The sequence below is a fragment of the Hyperolius riggenbachi genome, chromosome 6 (assembly GCF_040937935.1).
Source record: "Hyperolius riggenbachi isolate aHypRig1 chromosome 6, aHypRig1.pri, whole genome shotgun sequence".
In the NCBI taxonomy this organism is placed as follows: domain Eukaryota; kingdom Metazoa; phylum Chordata; class Amphibia; order Anura; family Hyperoliidae; genus Hyperolius; species Hyperolius riggenbachi.
Genome location: NC_090651.1, coordinates 316,007,022 through 316,031,840, shown reverse-complemented (window position 1 = coordinate 316,031,840; position 24,819 = coordinate 316,007,022). Strand labels below are relative to the sequence as shown.

Here is a 24,819-nt window from a genome sequence, read left to right as displayed (position 1 = left end):
TAACTTTAATAGGCAGATGTACACATAGATTGTTGTGGCCTGACAGCCATTTTGCATCCAGTGTGATTTCTCAAATGATGACCTCATCAATGGATGTAAAATGGCTTTTGGACTTTATGGGCCCCTGTCTGTACATGCCATGTTTCAGTAAATGAGGGGAGTTGTGATAGAGTAGTGAGTCAGTTTTGGCTTAATTGCCCTGATATTCCTGTGTCTATAAGTGGTTGATACCTCCTAGGTTTTGTCTAGATGGATGTGATCATTTATATTAGATTACAGGCTTATTTATAGGTCAGGCCTGGGCAAACTTTATGCGGCCCGGGCCATATGCTGCGGAGCACAGTCCATATTCCTAAAATACTTTCCCTTCCTGCAGAGTTCGTGAGCAGGCGATAAGAGTGGGTTATCACTCACCTGATCGCCTTTTCCAGCATCGCGTCTCCATGGCCACAGCGTCACGTGACACGTGTCAGTACGTGCCAGCGTGTAATACGCTGGCACGTCCCAACGGCATGTCACATGACACCATGGAGACGCTGCGATCAGGTGAGTGTTACCCCACTCTTATTGCCTGCTCGCAACTCTGCGGGGGGAGGAATCCAGCTGCCTAGTGGTGGTCCGGCTGTTTATCCAGCGCTGTTATAGGTGTACCTTTTGCAAATGCTTGACTGCTATATATTCTATGTCAGTCTGTAAAAGAATAAGAGGGTTTGGCATTTTTCTAGTGCATGAAGCTTGCTGTAAATTCGAACACATGACTTTCATGTACAGTGATAGGTTGATAGATGGTTTTTGTATTTCAGGACTTCCTGTATGTTACACCAACGCCAATTCAGGCTGCTCGTGCAGGTAACGCGGTCCATGCTATACTGCTGTACCGCCGCAAGCTCAGTCGAGAGGAACTGAAGCCGGTAAGAAAATAAATGTGTTTGCTTCAGCTGAGAATTCTTGTCTGTCTTGTTTGCTGTATGCATGTTAATAGCGTTCACATTACATAGTAAAAACATCTTCATGCATTGGTTATGAAGCTTAGTGTGCATTTCAGTGAACTAACCTAGCATCACAGTGTGATGTTTTACAGCAAAACTTGTGTTTGCAATACTCAATGCATGCCACACACACTATAAAGGCATGTTTCCCTCTCCTAGTTTGCATGACTGCATCACGTGTATATGACTGTTTAAAACAATCAACTCTGGTTTATGTGGGCGATTACTCGACAACAAAAGTTGATTTTTACTTACCTGGTGCTTTTTTAGCCCCCTGCAGTTTATCAGGTTATTCGCTGTCCACCCGGTTTGCTTTGTTTTGCCACTGAGACCCCCGCTAAAGCCTACGACTGTCTCAGTCATGAACTACTAGGCATGTGTGGCTCTGGCCGTGCACCTTATTGATAATTCTGCACCTGTGCGCAGCCGGGACAGAGCATGGGGTGACAGCGACACAGTGGTGCAGACCGGAAGGACAGCAACTGACCTGATGGACTGTGGGGTGCTGAAAGAAGCCCCAGGTAAGTAAATGTCAACTTTCCCCCTCCATTTAGGGTTCCCTTTACAGCCAACCTAAGGTGGATGAATATGAAAAAGTTAATTAGGAAGCCTGTAGATCTTAGAGACCATTGCTGCTATCCAGGACCCTCGGCGCTGCCTTCCCCTTCAAGCACTTGCACAGCCATACTGCGCCTGCACAAGCTGCACAGCACTGAGCTAATCGTGGATGTTAATGTGTCCTGATTTTGTTCGGGTACACATTGAAATGGATTATGTAGAAAACCAATGTAGGCAACATCATATTGCAAGTATAGTGTGTTTACTAAAGCCACGTAGAGACCGTAGTTGGTGGTTGAGCGTACAAAGCACAGTCATACTACCACTGATGCTCTAAACAAAACATCACCATTTGAACATGAAGTCTCTACTGGACAAAACGTGTGTGTGCATTTCTTCTAGGGATAGGGGAGAGGTGCAGAAGGGGAAAACAATAGTGATCAGCTCAGATGAAACAATTCTGAGATATCTGTAGTATGCTTCATGTTTAGCGCAGACATACAGGTACTGGTGTTCTGTCTGAGTGGTAGGATCCAGCATGGATCATAGGCCCATGCAAGCCAACCCAGCTTGGTGGAAAGACAAACTACCACACTGGAAATGCATGGCTAGGTATACTGCCCAGCTCTCTTCTCTTCATATAGATAGGCTTTTCACTATGCTAATTCAAACATACTCTCCCTATTGTGGTCAGTAATGTTGGCTGTCAGATCGTGCTTTGTTTAACCAACAACCATAAAGGTGCGTATACACATCGTATTTTTCCAAACGTCAGGTCAATTGGACGTCAAATCGGGTGTGTGTACAAATGGTCGTTCAGTTGATAACGCGGGTTTTGGTGGATCGGTCAAATTCAGTCTTAGCTGAACGTCCGTTTGTACACACGCCCGATTTGACGTCCAAACGACCGGTCATTTGGTAAAATCTGATGTGTGTATGTACCTTTAAAGCTGTGTGGTTAGCGCAAAGCCTATTTATACTGATTTATGCAGCCTTATGTTCACTGACTCAGTGGCTATAAGATACAGATTTGAAAGAACAGTGCTGCTTCTAAAGTATGTCTGCTGGCCCTAGGACCCTTTAAATGCATGCCACAGTCCTAGTTCTGCATCTGACAGCCAATGGGGCAGCTTAAATAAGGCCTTACACTTCACTACCTCTGTAGCAAGGTGTACAAATTGTAGGCTAGTGCTGAGCTAGTCAGCTCCAATCCAGTGCTGTCTTTTGTTTATTTTAAGTGTTGATAACAGTAACCTTAAGGAAGGGTTCACACTTGTGATGCATGGACAACTGGCAAGTGGTTTTCCAACCCACCACGCAGGTTTGTCTGAGTTATAATGCACACGGTTTGACAAAATAGGTAATTGTTTTTAAGTATACCTGATTCAGGGCAAAGCTACACCTCTGTGCATCAGTCGTTCCTCTCCTCATTCTCCCCGGTCCATGTCATCGCTCATTGAAATATTGAACTTTTGGTTAAAGTGAAATTTTGTGACAGGAAGAGGCTTGCTTACCGTGATCCCTTCCTCCCATCACCCTCCTGAAATGGATGGAGAAGAGGAGGGAATATGAGGGATTATCTGCTGTAAGCCTTCCTCTTCCTGTCAGTCTGTTAGCTAGCCTCTTCCTGTCAGTCTGTAAGCCAGCCTCTTCTTGACAGTTTGTAAATCTGCCTCTTCCTGACAATCTGTAAGCCAGCCTCTTGCTGTCAGTCTGTAAGCCAGCCTCTTGCTGTCAGTCTGTAAGCCAGCCTCTTGCTGTCAGTCTGTGAGCCAGCCTCTTGCTGTCAGTCTGTGAGCCAGCCTCTTGCTGTCAGTCTGTGAGCCAGCCTCTTGCTGTCAGTCTGTGAGCCAGCCTCTTGCTGTCAGTCTGTGAGCCAGCCTCTTGCTGTCAGTCTGTGAGCCAGCCTCTTGCTGTCAGTCTGTGAGCCAGCCTCTTGCTGTCAGTCAGTGAGCCAGCCTCTTGCTGTCAGTCTGTGAGCCAGCCTCTTGCTGTCAGTCTGTGAGCCAGCCTCTTGCTGTCAGTCTGTAAAGGCCCATACACACACCGGATTTCCGCGAACGACGGGTCGTTTGGACGTCCAAACGACCGGTCGTTCTGACGTCAAATCAGGCGTGTGTACAGTCTGTCGTTCGGCTGATAAGAGCCGACTTGAGCGATCCGTAAGCCAGCCTCTTCCTGTCAGCCTCTTGCTGTCAGTCTGTAAGCTAGCCTCTTCCTGACAGTCTGTAAGCCAGCCTATTGCTGACAGTTTGTAAGCCTGCCTCTTCCTGTCAGTCTGTAACCTTTCCTTTTCCTGTCAGTCTGTAACCTTTCCTTTTCCTGTCAGTCTGTAACCTTTCCTTTTCCTGTCAGTCTGTAACCTTTCCTTTTCCTGTCAGTCTGTAACCTTTCCTCTTCCTGTCAGTCTGTAAGACAACCTCTTCTTGTCAGTCTTTAAGCCTGCCTCTTCCAGAAAGGGGGGGGAAGAGGCAAGGAATGGACAACGCACAGAGGTAAGTGGGTTCTGCATGAATAGACCTCTGTGCCTACCTTGTCAGGTAAAGGAGAATGTGCACAGCATGTGGGAAAATGCTGCACCTCTGTAAGTTATTTTTTTTCCCCTGCATGCAGAAATAGCATTAGACATGCCCATTGATGTACATGGGACATCAGAGCTAATGCAAATTCACATCCAGGGAAAATGCGTGTTATTCTGGTGTGAACCCTGCCTAAAGTTTCTTGTACCTGAAGATGTGAGTGAATTGTTTTTGTAGATTGTGTTGGTAGAGTGCGTGGGAATGTAAGATGACCAGTCATATCAACTTTCTTGCATTGTTATCTCCCCCATGGTGTGCCTGCGGTGATTCTGTACCCCTGATGTCCCTTTTTCTAATAACTCGGTACAGAGCAGGGTGCCCGGATCTATTATCCCGCTGTGCTCGTCCCAGTGGGAGCGAACCTATAACACCACCCGCATCCCCGGTGAAGAGACAGGTAAGTGGGCGGGTGAACTGGAATCAGAATACTTGTCCCTTGTGGTGAATGGAACCTAACAAAGACCAGAGTTTTTTTTCCTCTTTTTCTAATGAGATTCCTTTGTTGAACTGCTGCCTTTTAGGCTTTGTGTCCTATGTTTGGAGCTTTGTATATACAGTTATTTCTGAAGTGCCAGGTCCACCTAAATGTGTTCAGTTCTAGATGGACTAAAGATAATTCACTGCCTCTTGAGCTTGATACTTCCCTTGTTAATATTTCTGTTCACCCTAAACTGATATTTTGCTTGAAGATGGTATAGCATGCCCAGTAGATCCCCGCACTTTGATTGGCCCACTAGGCTGTCTGTCACTTCACAGGAATCTTTACAGGCAGCCTATTGGGCCAATAAAAGTGTGGGGATAATGTCCTTTAAAGTGATGGGACCCGCAGGGGCTCAGGTCAGGACGAGTGGAGCTCTCGTCATTGCCAATTAGCAGGCATAAGTTCGTAGCACTCACTATGCTACTCTAGTAAGGCATGTTAAATCTGATAAGACACGCTATTTGTCTTAGGGAATCAACCCCAAGGAGTTTCACGGGAGTCAGCCGCTTCCTCAGGTCAGTAAATAATGCATTTCATGGAGTCGACCCTCTTCCTCAGGTCAGTAAATAGTGTCTTAGGGTAGGTAACGCACGGCTTGGAACCCCTGTGTTAGAGATAGGGGGAGCATGGTAAGGCTGGGTGAAGATATGGCTGGATTTCCAACTCAGGATACCCAGCTAGGCTTACTAGAGCCCCATTAGCGACAGTAGCCAATGCTGTTGAAGTGATAAATCTGCATAGGATGGGCTCCATATTCCTGACATTACAGCACTTGAATTATGTTCTCAAAATGCTACAAAGGTGCTTTTGATGAAGTGGTTGCTCATCTGGTCATGTGACTCCCCTCGGAAACCGCCGGCCGCACACAGCAAGTTTCCCTACTTGAGAATCTTCTGCCGTGTTTGGTTTAACCCTTCCATCACCTACCAAAGGCTGAAATATCGCTTTTGGTTGAACTGACCTTTCACGTTTCCTATCATCAGTTAATCCGTTATCTCACAAGGGGTATCTCATATAAGTTCAGTGTTATTCTGTTCAAATTGGCCTTCATTGTTGGCAGTGTTAACAATCAAGTGAACAAAAAAAAAAAGTCAAGTATAAAAGCTCCAAACATGTTCTACAAACCTAAGAACCAGAAAGCCAGTAACTGGAGCCCCTGCGAGGGTGAAGGTTCATCTGGAGATCTCTGCATGTGGCCGCGACTGCTGGGAATATCTCCTACAGAGTATTGTATTTATGATCAATTGTCTCTATGGTTCTGGAATGTGTTTATTGATTGGTGTCTTCTCTTTGCCTCCCTCTCTTGTTTGTTCTTCCATTCTGTGTCTCTTGTTTTGTTTTTTTTCTTTTTGTATGTGTTTTACACATGTTGATCCCTCATCTGCACTGCCCATAAACCAATCCTGCTTGTTGTCTTTCATGTGTTGTGTACGTCTTTGTGTACCGTGTCCATCTTCCCATTTTGTTTATGTAATTTATACACCCTCGCTTTGGCCTCTATCGTTGTGTTGTTGTTTCCCCCGATGTTTCTCCATCTTGTATGTGTTGGTTTTGGTCCCTGTCTGCCCCTCTCATGCAGCTGATGATCCAAGATTGTTTGCCTATGTGCTCCGCTCAGTGCGAGCGCATGTTTAACACGGCTCGTGTCCCAGGAATAGACACAGGTAGGAACAATCTTGTGCCTCTGTCGGATCATTGCAAAACACATAGAAACGCCTCTAAAAGCTTGCTTAGCACTACAATGGTATAGAGGTAATGTGGTCAAATCTCTGGCTAGATTCATCAATGCAGTCTGGATGTAAATGGGCATTATAGTCACTATTCTTTTAACCAACTCATTTTCTTTGGCATTCTAAAAATCACCATACTTTCTCTTTCCTAAGCAAAATAATACCTTTCAAGGGAATGTTTAAAAGCACACTATTTATATTAAAAATATTTATTTAGTAAAATAAAAATAAGAGACAAAGCAGTAATATAATGGTGTTTGTATTTACTTTTATTTAGAGGAAACCAGAGACATGCAGTCGCTTTTATACTTACCTAGGGCTTCCTCCAGCTTCATGCCAACTGTGGGTTTCATTGCCATCCTCCTGGCTCAGATTTAAATACTAACCTGATCCAACGTAATTGGGACTTAGATGGCGCTCTGCCCCCTTTGGTGGCCCGCACACCAGCTTGGCAGCCAACAATAAGACTGCAGCTGGCGAGACGCTCCAACACAGATGGGTGTGGCTATAGCCTAGGTAGAGCTTTTTGAAATAACCGACAACAGCCGCAATTCTGAGAGGGGCGTAGTGCTCATCTGTCTGGAGGCATTATGGCCGATCAGGTAAGTATTTAACATGGAGATTTGCTCCCCCCCCCAGGCTCCCCTTCTTCCCTTAGTACTCCAGACTCTGTCTTTTGGTAGTCTTAGTGAAGGCTAGCACCAACCTAGTTGCAGTTCTTAATAGTGTTTGCGGATGAAAGACCTCACGTATGTCGCAGTCGTAGGGCTCCCAGGTGGGTAGGTGACCTCACCAGCCTGGGCGCCCTACGATTGTGACCTACCCAATGTCTTCTATCTGCAACTACAATCAATAGCCTGAACACATGCTAGCCATTACTATCTACAAAACTTACTGCTTCCTGTTCTTGCATCATTGAGCACATCCTGTTGAGTTCATTAGCTGGCAATGGACTAATCCAAGGGCCCCACGATTTTCTGTGACCTCCGACATAGTCACATAGTCTTAGGTACTGACACATTGTTTTGCTATTTATCAGCTATGTTTAGAACTAGGCCTGGAGTTGGGCTTTAATTTACATAGAGTGATTTTGCCTAGTGGTTTAAAACAGGACAGTTGTAAAGTGTAATGTCAGCTTATCGGGGACCGCACTCATAGAGAATGCATAGAACCAGCCAGTGGAAGCACAGCATGGGCTCCTCCTCTTGGGTTTTCCCTCTTCATTGAAAAAGTACCTGTGTAGATAGAGTGCTTTTACACATTCCCTGTGCAGTCTCATCTGTTACTATGCAACATATACTGTAATCATAATTGTTATCAAGACAACAATCGTGTTAGGGGGGTGCAGTCTTTCCTTGAGTGCTATCTAACAGACATCAGTGATTTTTATTGAAATACAGGGAGTTCTCACTTTACACATTTATGTCACTAACCTGAAATAATACAATATTCAGTATCAGTCATTTTCTTGAAATATCATAAACTCAATAAAAAAAAAAAGAATTATGTGATCATGCTTTGCATTGATTGGAAGATGCAGTAATACACATACGGAACAGTTCACAAAGTTTTGACGCTCTGTATAGATTAACAATAGTTTTGCATTCCACAGAAATTTGGAGATTTGATACTGTATAAAGATTCTCTGGGCTTCACTAAGGGAGGGGAAAAGCAGTAGACACCAGGTAACTGTATCGTGGAGGGAGCGAGGCCACTATTCACCAGGAAACTCGATAGAGGAGGGTGGAACACTAAACCACCAGGGAACTGTATAGGGTAGGGAGCACCCCTAAACACCAGGGAACTGTATAGGGGAGGGAGGACCACTAAACACCAGGGAACTGAATAGGGCAGGAAGGAGGGCTACTAGACACCAGGAAACTGTATAGAGGAGGGCCACTAGACACCAGGGAACTGTATAGAGGAGGGCCACTAGACACCAGGGAACTGTATAAAGGAGGGCCACTAGACACCAGGGAACTGGAGATGGGAGGGAGGAGGGCCACTAGACACCAGGAACTGTATAGGGGAGGGAGAGAGGGCCACTAGACACCAGGGGACTGTAAAGGGGAGGGAGGAGGGCCACTAGACACCAGGGACTGTATAGGGGAGGTAGGGGGACAACTAGACAGCAGTGAACTGTATAGGGGTTGGAGGGGAGCCACTAGACACCTGTAAAAGGGAAGGAATTGGCTACTAGACATTGAAGTTGGCCCGTCACTTGGTCGCAGTGTTTAATTTTGTCCCACTTTGTATTTGAGTTTTACACCCCTGGTTTAGAGCTATATCTGACAGCACATTATAAGTCTTATTATAATATGAATTTATATAAGCAGATGCCATTATTTACTTCTGCAGGGTGACATAATGAATCAGCTGATTTCGGTGCCGAAACTGGGCGCCCCATAGCAGCAATGCTATGCTGCGCAGGGCGCGAAGCGGCAATTCGGGGCTCTGGCGGCTGGCAGACCCCAAATTACATCTTCTTCCGAGTTGTGACAACTCGGAGGGGGAATAGTATTTAACGCCGCCTCGGAGTTTAGTGGCAGCGGTGAGAGCCGTCATTCGGCTCTCACCGCGCTGAACTGAGCTGCCCGAATTAATATGCACCCGATGCCATTATTTACTTCTGCAAGTTGACATAAAGCAAATACTGTACAGATGGAACGCAATAAGGGTGCTTTCCATAGATTTCAACAGAAAGTTATTCTTTGCATTGTAGGAACTTTGAAAAAAATTCCCATTTCCAGAATGTGACCTTGGTGTAAACTGAGAACTTCTTGTGAACTCAAATATGGTGTATGTTCACAAGGTAATGCTTAAAGTGGAACTCCTGCCAAGGTGGTTTTCTCTTGTGTTTATAGATAGACTCGGCTTTACTTGTTGGCAGCGAGGCTGGACCTCATCTGTGGGCTTATTCTCCAGCACTGTACTTTATACTTTGTCACCATAGGCGGGAGACTCTGAGGACCTCCTTGACCAGTTCTTGGTTAAAATCTATTACTTTCATCATTCCTAAAACAAAACCTGGAGTCAGAAAATGTTCTTGCTGATTCCCTTTTACAAAATTCTAATTGCCTGGCTATTGTAGTGGTTTTTCTTTTTGCCTCTAATATATTCTGTATCGCTGACCCAGATCTAGTATGCTAATCAGGTCTGAAGGCCACTGCCTGCATGCTAATTCCAGGTGTGGCTCAGACAAAGCTGAAGCTAGAAAACATTTCTATGGCACCCAGGACATTGTCATCTTTAAAATGTGATAGGAATATGACATCTATTATATTCACCTGTTTCCAAGGTGCCTTTTAACTGAAATTCTAGTTTTTAGATTGCATCAAAAATGGCCTCTGCTTTCTAAAAAGAATGTCATAGTCTCTGCTTTCTAAAAAGAATGTCATAGTCTGTTTTCTAAAAAGAATGTCATAGTCTCTGCTTTCTAAAAAGAATGTCATAGTCTCTGCTTTCTAAAAATAATGTCATAGTCTCTGCTTTCTAAAAATAATGACCTTCCACTCTGAGAAGTGGGCACCAGTCCAGCTCCATCATTCTTCCAGCAGTGTGATCTGTACTGCGTGTGTCACATGACCTGTTACTGTGTATAGATCTGATCCTATGCCACATGTATTCACTGTGTACACTGTCACTGGAAAGGACATGCGGCTGGATAGCTGCCCAACTTAAGGCAAAGCCAGGCACTTTGTGGGGTAATTGATGTGCAATCTTGAGCTTATTTGTGTCACGATCCTCTGCAGCTTTTTCAGCCCGGCTGTCATGAGACGTAAAATAAAAGCGATAGAGAGGAAAAGAAAAGTGCTGGATCGTGAAGTACGTAGAAAAAAGTTTTATTCACACCAGGGCTGTGGAGTCCATACAAAAATCATCCAACTCCTCAATTTATGAAATCACCGACTCCATCTCTGACTCCAGGTACCCAAAATGGCCCAGACTCCGACTGCTCGACTCCAACTTCTTAGTACTTACCAGGACTGTGGATTTGGTACAAAAATCACCCGACTCTGACTCCTCCGTTTATGAAACCTCCAACTCTGACTCCAATTACCCAAAGTTGCTCCAACTCCTCAACTCCGACTCCACAGCCCTGATTCACACACAATATACCATTGTACTTACTAGACATAAGAAGTTAATCAAGGGTAAGCACCCTTTGTGAATCACAAGGTGTGTCCTGTCCCCCCGTTCACCAGTGTGCCAACCTGCCTTCCCTCTTTCAGCTGGGACCGCTACTGAAAGAGGGAAGGCAGGGACCGACCACTACTGGCCATAGTGACGAGGACAGGACCCACCTTGTGATTCGCAAAGGAAGGTTACCCTTGATCTGTGATTTTTAAAGAGACACTGTAACATCAAAAAGATCCCCTGGGGGGTACTCACCTCGGGTGGGGGAAGCCTCCGGATCCTAATGAGGCTTCCCACGCCGTCCTCTGTCCCACGGGGGTCTCGCCGCAGCCGTCCGAACAGCCGGCGACTGTGCCGACTGTCAGTTCAATATTTACCTTTGCTGGCTCCAGCGGGGGCGCTTTGGCGACTTTCGGCACGGAAATAGACGGAAATACCCGATCTCCGTCGGGTCCGCTCTACTGCGCAGGTGCCGGAAACTTGCGCCTGCGCAGTAGAGCAGACCCGACGGCGATCGGGTATTTCCGCCTACTTCGGCGCCTACAGCCATCAGAGCGCCTGCGCAGGAGCCAGGAAGGTAAATATTACGTCACCGCTGCACGGAGGGCTGCAGCGAGACCCCTGACGGATGGAGGACGGCGTGGGAAGCCTCATTAGGATCCGGAGGCTTCCCCCACCCGAGGGGAGTACCCCCCAGGGTCCGTTTTGTCGTTACAGTTCCTCTTTAACTTCTTATGTCTAGTAAATGCAATAGTGTATTGCGTGTTAATCAAAACCTTTTTTCTACGTACTTCACAATTCAGCGCTTTTCTCTTCCTCTCTATCACTCTGTGGGGTATAAGGTTTTTTTGTTTGTGTGTTTTTAGATCACACATGAATGTTTAAGGGCATTTTAGAAAGTGAGGTTTGCACCTAGAGTGGAATTTTACGTCTAACAGAATTTACAAATTTTAAGACTTTTACATTTCTTTTTTGGTTTGACTAGGGGTGGAAACTGTGGGGGATCTATTATTTCTCCTTAAAAAATTCCTGAAGCTTCAATTCTAGATAAGATAAAATAATGGTTATGTATTAATCTATAGAAAATTAAGAAAGCCATGCTCAGTGTACCACTCTACATCCTGTGTCTTAACTACACTTTACCTGTAGGTGGCGCTGGAACTCTGTAGTGATGTAGAAAATGAAGAAAGCCTTGTACAGGTATAACCAGAGAATTGCTGCACCACCTGACATGGGAGTCTGGTTGTGGGTTGATATACTGGGCAGAGCTTTCTTGCTATAATTAAAGGAATTTCTGCACCAGACGCACAAGAAATAGAGGCAATCTCATCTTTAACAATTGATTCTGGAATAAGAAAAAAAGCTTACAGACTATAACCTGATGAATTGGCATTGGGTGGAGTTCCACTTTAATCATTAAAGAAATGTGTTAGTTGCCGCGGACGCTTATAAGGGGCTGCACATTATTATTAAGGTGCTATTGCTTGAGTAATCTGAGCAGCTCTTTCTTCAGCTTCCCCTCATTGTCCATCAGCATATTCATGTTTTGAAGAACAAGTGCACTTTAAAAACACCTTAGTCCTTTTTTTACAATTAAGCAAATAAAGTAGACTTGCCATTATCACCTGTCACGCTTGTCTCTTCTTTTTCTGTCCCCCTGAGAGTTATATTAACATCGTCAAGTGTCCTGCCTGCAAATGTTTGGCTCCAAAGGCTTCACATGCTTTCCTTTAAGGGCCCATTCACACTTAAGCGATAGTGCTTTGTTACCCTATGGCAGTGTTCTCACTGCTGCAAGTGACGCCGATCGCGGGCGTTTTGCAATTAGCGCCAATCGCATTGCAATTAGCTGCCAACCTGCAGCATTTTTGGGATGATTCTGGAACGATCATGTTACAGGGCTATTAAAGCGCTGACTGCGATTTTTACAGCGCTAAACGCGGTAAAATCACTCGAGCAAGTTTTGCGATTTTAAGTGTGAATGGGCCATCCAAAGAACCTGAAGTTAGAGAGATATGGAGGCTGCCATTTATTTACTTTTAAACAATACCAGTTGCCTGGCAGCCCTGCTGATCTTTCTGGTTAGTAGTGTCTTAATCACACACCTGGAACAAGCATGCAGCAAATCCAGTCAGACATCAGTCAGAAACATCTGAGCTGCACGCTTGTTCATTGTCTATGGCTTAAGCCTCCTACACACACCTGACTTAGGTCGGCTGAGGCAGGCGACAACGGCCGCCTCAGCCGACAATCAGGTGTGTGTATGACCCCTGACGACCAACCCACGAGCAATCTGCTGGACTGATCTACCCAACCCTTGCGATGCTGCTCCCCCACCTGCCATGTGATGTCACGCAAGTGCCGCTACCCCCCACCCCCCTGACACACACAACGCTTGCGCTTGCAGCCCGGCCCAGCAATGTTGTCCAAGGGTATCCGCGCCTGATCCCCACCAGACGACGACATCAGTTAGGCATGTGTATGGGCCCTAAGAGTATTCGAGGCAGAGGATCAGCAGGAGAGCCAGGCAATCTGCATTGCTAAAAAGGAAATTAATGCATCAGCCTCCGTATGTCTCCCACCTCTGGTTCCTTTTAATGCTGTTATGCTGACCATGCATCATCAGATCCATTTATTCAGGTGAACGATGTATTCAGTGGAATTAATTCTGCAAATTGAGGTTTTCGGAAATGATGACTGCTCAGTAGAACGGTCTTTTCATTGGTGGGCATACATGTGATTGATCACAGTTGAACTTTCAGACATTCTGATTAAACCTGTCATTTGAATGATTGCACCACATAGGGCCAACATTTGGCCTGCTTTTTCCATATAAAGGCGTAATCTGGGGGTTCCTTCCTTATATAACACCGACCTATCCTCTCCTACTCCAGACATCTCCTCATAGCTTGCCTCCATATTCTTTATTGGAGACCTGGCATTACACATCACAGAGGCACTTATTCTTTGAAAAGCGACAGTATAATTAAACCAGATTTATTTGTCTTTTATACTGCATTGTGCTGATTATGAAATGACAGTTGCCCAGTTACATTAGCGGTAATTTTTGTAGGATTAAAATCCTAGCTCTATTGGGATGTGATAAAATAGGAAGTAATGGACACTGATCTCTCAGTAAAGCTGTATCACTCTCTGTACAGATACCATCCAGCATTACTCTGACAGTAAGCACATAGTGGTGTATCACAAGGGCCGCTTCTTTAAAGTCTGGGTGTATCATAACGGACGTCTGCTGAACCCCAAGGAACTCGAGGTTCAGTTCCAGAACATTTTGGATGACGCCAGCACTCCACAGCCTGGAGAGGAGAAACTGGCTGCTTTAACTGCAGGAGAGAGGTAAGCGCTCATGAATAACGCTATCACAAAACAGCCAGTGTCGCGGTACTTACCCATGGTACACTTCACACCATAGTTAGATTGGGTTTGAAGGAAAATTCAATTTAAATAGAACCTTACTTCTCAACATACCTTCTAAAACTCCTCCACTGCATGCTACTCTCTGTGATCAGGTCTATGCTTGTAGGCGTTTATATATAGATCCAACGGCCGTGGGGTGATGTACAAGACATATTCCCATCCCTAAAAAGGAAATCTAGGTTGGGTGGAAAGCGAACTTTGCTAGTATGGCAGCAGGAAAGGCAGTTTATTTAAGGCAGCATACTGAGAGTCTTGCCACTCGGCATGGTGGGAGAGAGCTCCTCGCACAGAGGGAGGCTTGCCACTCGGCATGGAGGGAGAGAGCTCCTCACACAGAGGGAGGTTTGCCACTCGGCATGGGGGGAGAGAGCTCCTCACACAGAGGGAGGCTTGCCACTCGGCATGGAGGGAGAGAGCTCCTCACACAGGGAGGTTTGCCACTCGGCATGGGGGGAGAGAGCTCCTCACACAGAGGGAGGTTTGCCACTCGGCATGGGGGGAGAGAGCTCCTCACACAGAGGGAGGCTTGCCACTCGGCATGGGGGGAGAGAGCTCCTCACACAAAGAGAAGCTTGCCACTCGGCATGGAGGGAGAGAGCTCCTCACACAGAGGGAGGCTTGCCACTCAGCATGGAGGGAGAGAGCTCCTCACACAGAGGGAGGCTTGCCACTCGGCATGGAGGGAGAGAGCTCCTCACACAGAGGGAGGCTTGCCACTCGGCATGGGGGGAGAGAGCTCCTCACACAAAGAGAAGCTTGCCACTCGGCATGGAGGGAGAGAGCTCCTCACACAGAGGGAGGCTTGCCACTCAGCATGGAGGGAGAGAGCTCCTCACACAGAGGGAGGCTTGCCACTCGGCATGGAGGGAGAGAGCTCCTCACACAGAGGGAGGCTTGCCACTCGGCATGGGGGGAGAGAGCTCCTCACACAGAGGGAGGCTTGCCACTCAGCATGGAGGGAGAGAGCTCCTTACACAGAGGGAGGCTTGCCACTTGGCATGCATTGTCCTCCTACTTGGCTCCACCCGCTCTGTTGTGTGCCACACATTTGGCCTTCCTCCCCCACATAGCAACATAACTTGTCTCTAGTCTGCAGGTTAGCAACGCATCTGTGCAGCCTCTGCCCCAGACTTAGCTGGCACTGGCATGTAGCTCTTTTAAAAATTAGCTTGCCGTCTAAGAGTTGTTTTCCACTAGAAAATGAGATTTAGCTCCTTTACAAAGTATAGGAGCTCAATCTCAGCGAAAATGCAACAGGACGACAAATAAACTCTGGAGAAAATCACACCACAAACCGATCCCACTAATTGAAATGGTCGACGCCGTTTCTGCTAGTTTGACTGTGCCCTGTGTTTTGCAATACATTCGTGAACTGAATCAGTTTGTTAATCGCAATAAAGTGGAAAACCGCTCGCTCTAATGGTTAAGTTATTTAAGAACAACTGTAGCAAGAGGGGTAAGGAGGCTGCCATATTTTTTTCCTTCTAAGCACTACCAGTTGCCTGGCTGTCCTGCTGATGCTCTGCCTCTAATACTTTTAGCCACATACCCAGAACAAGCATGCAGCAGATCAGGAATTTCTGAAATTGTCAGATCTGACAAGATTAGCTGCATGCTTGTTTCTGGTGTAATTTAGACCCTACTACAGCCAAATAGATCAGCAGGGCTGCCAGGCAACTGTTAATGTTTAAAAGGAAATTAACATGGCATCGTTCATATACCTCTCACTTCATTTGTCTTTTAATTAATACCCTCTTTTAGAGCAATTTTGGAGGCTGTGTTAAAAGATGCAATCCATTGTCCATGATCACTGGCAATATTTACATACAGTTCAACCAAAATATCTAGTTGATGGTTAGCGATAATGGATTAATGAAATGTACTGCTGATGTGTGTCTATTACATGCACTTTCCTGGTCTTGCTTTTAGGACTGCTTGGGCCAAAGCTCGTAAAGCATATTTCCGCAGTGGGAAGAACCAGACATCATTAGATCTTGTGGAGAGAGCAGCTTTCTTCCTCACCTTAGATGACAGCGAGCAGGGACTGGTCTCTGAAGATCCAGTGAAGTCTTTGGATGCTTACGCCAAATCTCTGCTGCACGGGAAGTGCTACGACAGGTCAGATACACAGCCTGACTCTATTGTTATGTATCTCCATAATGTAAAGCAAATCTGAAGCAGCACTAAAAAAAAAACAGGTAGATTCTCTCCTACGGAGAGGGAAGGCTCTGGATCCCATAGAGTACAGATATATAACTCCAATCCTAGAGGCCCATATTCATGCCAGTGTTTATGATGGATGGAGAAATGTGTTCTACGTTGATCACACCTTTCCTGAATCAGTCTCATCAATTAATTTGAGCTGTGCCAAAAATGTGTGAGGACTTTAGAGGTTTAGAACTAAAGTCAGTCTTCGCTATGCTCCCTCGTTCTACCGCAGTCCCCCGGTGAAGATACTCACATTTGGGATGTCCCTGAGTACTTTCTAAATCCTGACTGCGCATGCACGAGGGGGAAGCGAGTGTCTTCAAAGACTGCCAGAGGAGGGCCAAAGACTTATTCAAACAAGCTAGTAGAATAGCTTCAGTCGGAACTTCACAGTGGAACAACAGCACGGAAGGTTTCACGTGTCTCAGCTGTTCCATAACCCAAATCTAAATGAGCGATTGATCTGAAGAATCTATGAAGTTGTTCATGCTGGCACTAATAAACAAAGTAGCTAGGCAATTTCAAAGCTAATATCAGCTTAATTGAAGCACCTGATTGATTTTTCTGTCAGTCGCCCTTTCCTGAAAGATTAGGCCGACTCTATGGTGGTCGGTGGAGCAGACCGGTACTATTAATTCAGTGTGTTTTTATTCAGTCTGTGGTCCTAATGAAACAGCTCTGAGCTAATGCTCATTAATTCTGAAATGGTCTTCCCATTTCCACACCTTATTTTCCCCCTGACTGACTCCTCCCCCTTCCACATAACTGTATGGTGGGGGGGGGGGGTTTCCATATTTTTAGTGGCAATATCCAGGTGTTGTAAAGTGATTGTTCATATAGCTCTTTCTATGTATGGCAACCATATAGCCGAAATTGTCTTTCTCCCTTATAGCAAGCCAGAAGTTGCCATACCAGTTTCTTGTAAAAGCAGACCAGGAACAAATCCAGATAGAATACATGATCCCAACCATGCTTGCTAGTATTTATTTTCCTTTGAGATCCAGCTGGTCCCTTTACATCCCTGAACGTCCTATAGTGCAAACATGCCATGCTCTGATGTCATACCCTAACCTCTGCACCAATGCAGAGATCAGAGCTTGAGCATGTGGGAGGAGCAGCCTCTGCTATGGAGGGGGACCCCACTAGAGCTCTGCAGAGCAGTGTTTTTCATACTACACATCAGATTTGGATGTTCGGCTTTCTGTAATTTAAAATGTATTCGTCGACGAACTTCAGCTAGAATAATGGTTTTCTTTCCTGTGTTTTCTGCAGGTGGTTTGATAAATCATTTACTCTTGTGGTCTTCAGAAATGGGAAAATAGGACTAAACGCTGAACACTCCTGGGCAGATGCACCTATTGTTGGTCATCTATGGGAGGTATGACTATATTTCTTTGTGTTCCTGTCTATATAAAAGATAAATATGTGAATGTGCTGTTTGACTGATTCTTTAGGGCCCGTTCAGATCAGAAATGCGGATGGCCATGCGTGCGGAAACGCGTGCGGACCGCAACGCGTACGAACGCATGGCCATCCGCGTTTGTGTGCGTTGCGTGGCTGACCCCATCACTGAAAGTGAATGGGACAGCCACGCGTTTTTGCAAAATCTGCGTGCAGCATGCGTCCCCGGACCGCACAGGTCCGGAACGCATGCAGTGTGAACATCAGACATTGCACTCTATGCAATGTCTGATGTCGTGCGTTTTGGCCACCTGCACGCGTTTCCAAAACGCGGCTGGAAACGCGTGCAGTGTGAACGGGCCCTTAGTGTTTACATCTCTCTGGCTGCTCTGAGTTACTTGGGGGGGGGGGGGCGACTTCCGTTTGTGAGTTTGCATGAGGAGTCATGTGACCTGGCTGTAGACCATTGCTCTCCCCATCCATGATTTGGTAAATAGAGCTGAATATTACTGATTCGCTAAAAATGCAATACAATGTTGCCTTACAAAAGGTTTAGGAGCCAAAATGCATGCTCTCGATGATGGATGAAGCACAAGGCATCTGCTTGCAGTGTTACACATGGTACAGGATTAGTATAAATACTGGTCAGTGGGGGAACTCCCCTTTGGGGCATACTGGCTTTACAAGTACTTTATTGTCTGGTGGGGAGGAAATAACGTTTTAGGCTATGTTCACATTGGGCATTGTGTTTCCTGTAACGCAGTGGAAAGGGGAAAATTGCGCCGCAAGTTATAATCCACATACAAGCATGCAGTTAATGTAAAGCATGCTTCACTGTTAGCATACACATTGTGTTAGATACTTCATGCCTTTATACCGCAATATGGCAGCCACACTTTGATCATTGTATAGGTGGTGCATTGTGGAAAGCCGCATTACAATGTGGTTATTACACTGCAACGCACCACTGTGAATGTAGCCTTATGTGTATGAGTGCTTGTAGAGTAAATACTGTGGCGCCCCACTCTAATGAAGAAAATAGTTTCAGCTGTGTTAGGATAAATCCTTATATCCAGGTAGTCATTATTGTAGTAGTTGTGCACAGCGCAGGTATAGTCTTCGTATGATGTCTCTCCACTCCACCACCTGTATGCTCTCAAGGTGCAGATAAAGCAGACAGGGATGCTCTCAGTTGGAAATATCAAGTTCGATTTATTTCTGGATAAAAAGGCAGAACAGGCGTGATGAGGTAAACACTTACTTTCAGAGGGCCCTAATCCACTTAGGACCCACCCCAGGCATGTACCGCTTCCCACTCCGTGTGGTACTAAGACCTCAATATACGATCCTGTATCCGTGCTGCCCACTCTTGCCCCGACTAGTTTCGGCTGCAGCCGTCATCTGGGGATAAACACTTGTGTAAGAGTGCCAAGGGTTAATGTGAGTTTGTGATTGATAGGATACGGTAAATATCGTATATTTGGGTGTATAGGACAACCCCCAAATTTTACAGCTAAAATATAGAGTTTGGGATATACTCGCCGTATAAAGGTGGCCACTAACGGTCCAATTTCTAGCAAAAAATCGTTCGAGCGATCAGAAATTCTGATCAAATTGGTTGTAAATAATCTCCATTGGTGGACACAATCGATTATGAATGAGTGAAAAAAATGTCGTCCGAATGAATTTTCGTCGAACCAAAATTTGGATTTTCTTATTGATTGTGATAGATAGGAAGCAAAGATTGGTTCGTTGATGGTGTAGTGAACGATGTATTACAATATTTCACTTCCGATCAGAATTTCTGTTTGCTCGAACGATTTTTCGCTAGAAATTGGACCGTTAGTTAGTGGCCAGCTTAAAACTACCCCTCTTCCATCGCACAACAAATCAAAATAAAAAACATCATATACTGGTGCTGTGTATGAACAGATACTGGTGTACAGGTGATTGACTGGTTGGATTGGTCAACTCTCCCTCTACCTAAGTGGATTAAGGGGCCCATACACTCAGCCGATTTTCTGGCCGATCGATCGAAATCGATTGCAAATCGGTTGGCCAATCAACCGATCGACGCCCGATTTCGATTGATTTCGATGGATTTCCATCGAACTGGCAGGGTGGAAAATCTAGGTCGATCTGATGAGATTGCTTATCATTTTGCATTGGCCCTAATGGAAATCTGATGGCAAAAAAAATGCCATCAGATCGAATTTCAATAGATTTCAAACTGAAATCTATTGGAATTCTATCCTGGTAAAAAATGTTCTAAAAACACATCAGATAGATCATCAGATGCATTTCTTATCTATCTGCTGCCAATCTGATGAGTGCATGGGCACCTTCAGCTCTCCTTGTCTCCCTGTTTATCAGAGCGGTATTGGAAGAATAGATCGCACTGTAAAACATGCCTCTTTCACCCGTCTGGCCCACCCTTGTATCCTGTTTACCTCCTCCGCCTCTGATGCTGGGAATACACGGTACGTTTCTGTACTGTGTATCGAGCCACTGATGGCTCGATTGATAATATCCGACACGTCCGATACCCCACCGGATTGATACCGCGCTCGATACCGCGGGCAGAACAATAGAATAAAATGAAAAGAAGTGCCCGCGGGGACGAGCGGGAATCGATCCGGGCGCCCGTGGGGACGCGCCTGAATCTATCGTGCGGCTCAATACACGGTACAGAAACTTACCGTGTATTCCCAGCATCAAATCTCGCACATGTGCGCCTACACCACTTCACTACTGTCCTCAGCAGTGGGATCTGAGAGGCGGTTACAGGATAGGGCGGGACAGATGGGTGGAAGAGGCGTGTTTTATGGGCACAGCACGATCTCTTTCTTCCGTACCCTGGGTGCCCCAGACCTTGCAGCATGAGCGATGACCCCCAGCATATGAGGCGTCCGCCGAATCTCCAGCATCCGTTAATTATCAGCATGTCCTATATGCGCATCACATATCAGCATCGTGTATCACTTGTCACTCGGCATATAAGATGACGCCCAACTTTTCTGAGGGGGTCTTCAAGGGTTAAAAAGTAGTCTTATCCACCAGAATGTTCAAAAAAAAATATATATATATATATTATAAAATACAATAGATAAATAGGATATATAGGTGGTAGAAAATCCCTTTGCTTTGTGGTTTTGAATGTTGTAACTACACTACAGATACTTACCTTCTATGCCTTCTCCCCCCAGTCTTCGTTGGCTACTGATTGCTTTAATCTTGGGTACAATGAAGAGGGACACTGCAAGGGCCAGGCTGATTCCACAGTGCCCTTACCCCAGCGGCTCCAGTGGGAAATTACCGACGAGGTAACCCTGAAATATTGTATTTACCTTTTTACTGATAGCAGTAGAGTGTTGTATCGTGTTAGCCATCAGTAAAAGCAAGAAGTTTTGAATGGTATCATCCTGATATGATGAAACGCAAACAAAACGCACTTGCAATTCGTACGAGTGAAACGCAAATGCAGCGAATTGCAAGAAATACACATGTGTGAAATGCATGTGCACGACGCAAATACTCTAAAAACGCACTTCATTATGACCAAAAAAATTGCGCAAATACATGTGCAGCAGAACGCAACCTTTCACTCACCGCCTAGTGTGTTTCCAGCCTCACACTTGACTTGCTTGTCTAGGAGAATGGCAATTGAAAGGGGGAATTCTTTGAAATAGAATGTAGAGAATAAGTTTTAAAAAAATGTATACCCAAACTATTGTCTAGTGAACACAAGAGTCACAGAGACATCATAGAACAAGACAATTAGTGCACAGGGTAATGTTTTTTGTTCACATTTAATACACTTACAATGGGGATGTGACCTGTAATTCAGCATTACTTTATCAATTACTTTAAAGTGGATCCGAGGTGAACTTTTACACATTGCATAATTGTGTTACTTTCCTGTTGTTTATAGGGCATTCCTCAAGCCAAATACTTTTTTGTTTTTGTTTTAATACTCTAATTCCCTATAAACTAAAAAGTCACGCCCACAGGTTTTCAGAGAGCCAAAGCAGTAGCAAGGGCTCATGGGAGCTCAGTCTGGGCAGGAGGAGGGGAAGGTGTTACTAGCCATTGATTTCAGAGGCAGAGGGAAGGAGGGAGGAGGAGAGAGGATTAGGCTGATGACTCAAGATACAGATAAGCCTGCCTCTGTGTAATGTTTACAAACAACATGGCCGCTGTCATTGTATCACAGGAATAAATAATCATATTCTATTAAAACTGTTTGCAGCTAGATTTGCTGTGTACACCATCTAAACCTTACATAAGATATATAGACAAGTTACTTGTTATAGTTAGATTTTCATCTCGGATCCGCTTTAAGTCATGTCATCCCCACTTTGAATAATATAAGCTTTTACCCTAGGCTTATACTGATCGTAAACTAGCTGCAGTGTGCGCTAATCTCTAGTTCAAAAATGTGCCTCTAAAATGTTCCTAACTGCTTCTAACGTCTCTCTTCCAGCCCCCTTGTTGTAAATTCCTTATTGTCATACTAATGCATACTTCAACAAGCACTAACAAGGGAATACAGGCTAATAGACATGATCAAAGACATGCAAATATTTCTGGGTTCATGCAGGATTATGTACATTTGCATGCAAATTTTTGCATCTTGAAAATGGACAAATCAAGTTCCATCTAGGTTTAAATTGATTGGTCTGTTTTCAAGCGGCATACATTTACATGCAAATTTATGTAATCATGCATTAACTCGGAAATATTTGCATTTTATTGATCATCCCTACAAGCTAATCAACAGCTGGTTGTACTATAAATGTCTGGCAGGCTTGTATTAAAACAGGGCTGATATTGATATTAGAAGTCTATTGTGTTACTAAACATATGTTTATTTGACAAGACAAGACAAGACAAATAACATTTATATTGCGCTTTTCTCCTTGCGGACTCAAAGCGCCAGAGCAGAGCAGCAGCCACTAGGGCGCGCCCTATTGGCAGTAGCAGTGTAAGGGAGACTTGCCAAAGGTCTCCTACTGAATTAGTGCTGGCTTACTGAACAGACAGAGCCAAGATTCGAACCCTGGTCTCCTGTGTCAGAGGCAGAGCCCTTAACCATTACACCATCAGCCACCTATAACCACTTCCCTTCCCCAGGGATGAAAACACCACTACACCTTGCAGGGGCGTAGATACTCGTCTCTTGCCTCTGCACACTCCCGCGTGCGTTCTCGCCGCTGATCGTTAGAAGGGAGCTGCCCATTCATTAATTTAAGTCGCTGTGTCAGTGATCGCCGGCATCAATGAAATGCCTGCGGTCATTGTAGCTAATGGAAGTTACACGTCCACGCATTACTTCCTGTTGGCGTATTAATAGTACGCAGGGAAAGTAATGTGCGAGGACATCTTGTGGTCAAATAGTAAAATTACACCTACATACATTTTTTAAATTAAAAGTCCTACACATACATTTAAAATTAACCCCTTACCTCCCACACTCTCCCATAGTTACCCGAATATAGTTACGCACATAAAACTTTTGCATAAAAGAAGACAATTTAAAAAATACATTAACAATTACATAGTGGACAAGTAGTTACAGGCAGCACCCAACCATCTAGATGCGACATGCTATTGGTCGTTGTCCCTCTGTCTCCAGGAACAGCAAGCAGGCACTCCAAGAGAAGAGACCCAGCACCGTCTTCAAGTATATTATAAGCTCTTTTATTTATTTAAAGCATCAAAAAGACAAAAAGGGCAAGTCTGTGCGACGTTTCGAGAGGAGACTCCTCTCTTTCTCAAGCTGACAAGGGCTTGTCAGCTTGAGAAAGAGAGGAGTCTCCTCTCGAAACGTCGCACAGACTTGCCCTTTTTGTCTTTTTGATGCTTTAAATAAATAAAAGAGCTTATAATATACTTGAAGACGGCGCTGGGTCTCTTCTCTTGGAGTTCCATAAACAATTACATATTAAAAAAAAATTCAGTTCCTAAGGTATGTCAAGAGGGTATATTACTGTTATTTTTAAAATTATGGGCTTGTAATTAGAGATGGACGCAAAACTGAAAAAAATGCACCTTTATTTCCAAATAAAATATTGGCGCCATGCATGGTACTACCGGTAGGGATGTATTTTAAATGTTGCCATAACCGGGACAAATGGGCAAATAAAATGTGTAGATTTCATCCACAGTAGAACGTTTTATATTAAAACGAATGGCCGAAAACTGACAATGAATTTTTTCCATTTTTTTTTCTTATTCCATTAAAATGCAGTTAGAATAAAACAATTCTTAGAAAAAAGTACCACCCAAAGAAAGCCTCCTTTATGGTGAAAAAAAAAACCAATGTATAGATCATTTCAGTGTGATAAGTACTGATAAAGTTATTGGTGGATGAATGGACGCAAAGCTGAAATTTGAAAACTGCTCAGGTGTTTAAGCCTTTCGGGACCGGCTGCCTAACCCCACTTAACCATCTTAGCGGTATGGACGAGCTCAGCTCGTCCATCACCGCCGATGGCTGCCGCTCAGGCCCTGCTGGGCCGATTTCCATCAAATAAAGAGCAGCACACGCAGCCGGCACTTTGCCAGCCGCGTGTGCTGCCCGATCGCTGCCGCTCTGCGGCGATTCGCCGCAAGCAGCGGCGAAAGAGGGTCCCCCCAGCCGCCTGAGCCCAGCGTAGCCGGAACAAAAAGTTCCGGCCAGCGCTAAGGGCTGGATCGGAGGCGGCTGACGTCAGGACGTCGGCTGACGTCGATGACGTCACTCCGCTCGTCGCTATGGCGACGATCTAAGCAAAACAAGGAAGGCCGCTCATTGCGGCCTTCCTTGTTTATTCTGGGCGCCGGAGGCGATCGGAAGAACGCCTCCGGAGCGCCCTCTAGTTGGGCTTTCATGCAGCCAACTTTCAGTTGGCTGCATGAAATAGTTTTTTTTTTATTTAAAAAAAACCCTCCCGCAGCCGCCCTGGCGATCTTAATAGAACGCCAGGGTGGTTAAAGAGGAGCTGTTAGGTATAGGGTCTCAGAGAAAATAAACACATATATCAGTAGCTAAATATAGGCTGTACTTACATTACATATGCATTTCACTGTCCACGTTTGGATTTCACAGAATTTTTATATAGTATATGCAGAGAATGATGCTCCTGACAGCTCATGGCAGGCTCCATGTTTGTCTGTCTCCTATGAAGCCAAATGTGTTGTCATGTCCTCCCTGCTTCCTGATCACAGAAAAGCTCGTAATGAATAACACTAGTTTGCAGTGAATATTAATTAGCCATGTGGCTAGGAACAATAGCGGACTCCTGCAGTGTACTCTG

General features: G+C 45.1%; 1 protein-coding gene across 5 annotated transcripts in view; it reads left to right on the top strand.

Moving 5' to 3' along the window:
* CPT1C (carnitine palmitoyltransferase 1C) overlaps nucleotides 1-24,819 on the top strand; it is a 103,933-nt gene that overhangs the window by 64,027 nt on the left and 15,087 nt on the right. For 4 of the 5 annotated variants that reach the window (XM_068241339.1, XM_068241340.1, XM_068241337.1 and 1 more), the window contains exons 8-13: nucleotides 804-911; nucleotides 4,436-4,523; nucleotides 13,636-13,831; nucleotides 15,842-16,030; nucleotides 17,393-17,498; nucleotides 20,728-20,844. In XM_068241339.1, coding sequence (XP_068097440.1) covers nucleotides 804-911; nucleotides 4,436-4,523; nucleotides 13,636-13,831; nucleotides 15,842-16,030; nucleotides 17,393-17,498; nucleotides 20,728-20,844 — 804 coding nt within the window. Of the gene's footprint in view, nucleotides 1-803; nucleotides 912-4,435; nucleotides 4,524-6,186; nucleotides 6,272-13,635; nucleotides 13,832-15,841; nucleotides 16,031-17,392; nucleotides 17,499-20,727; nucleotides 20,845-24,819 lie in introns of all 5 variants that reach the window. The other variant, XM_068241342.1, reaches the window with a different exon arrangement.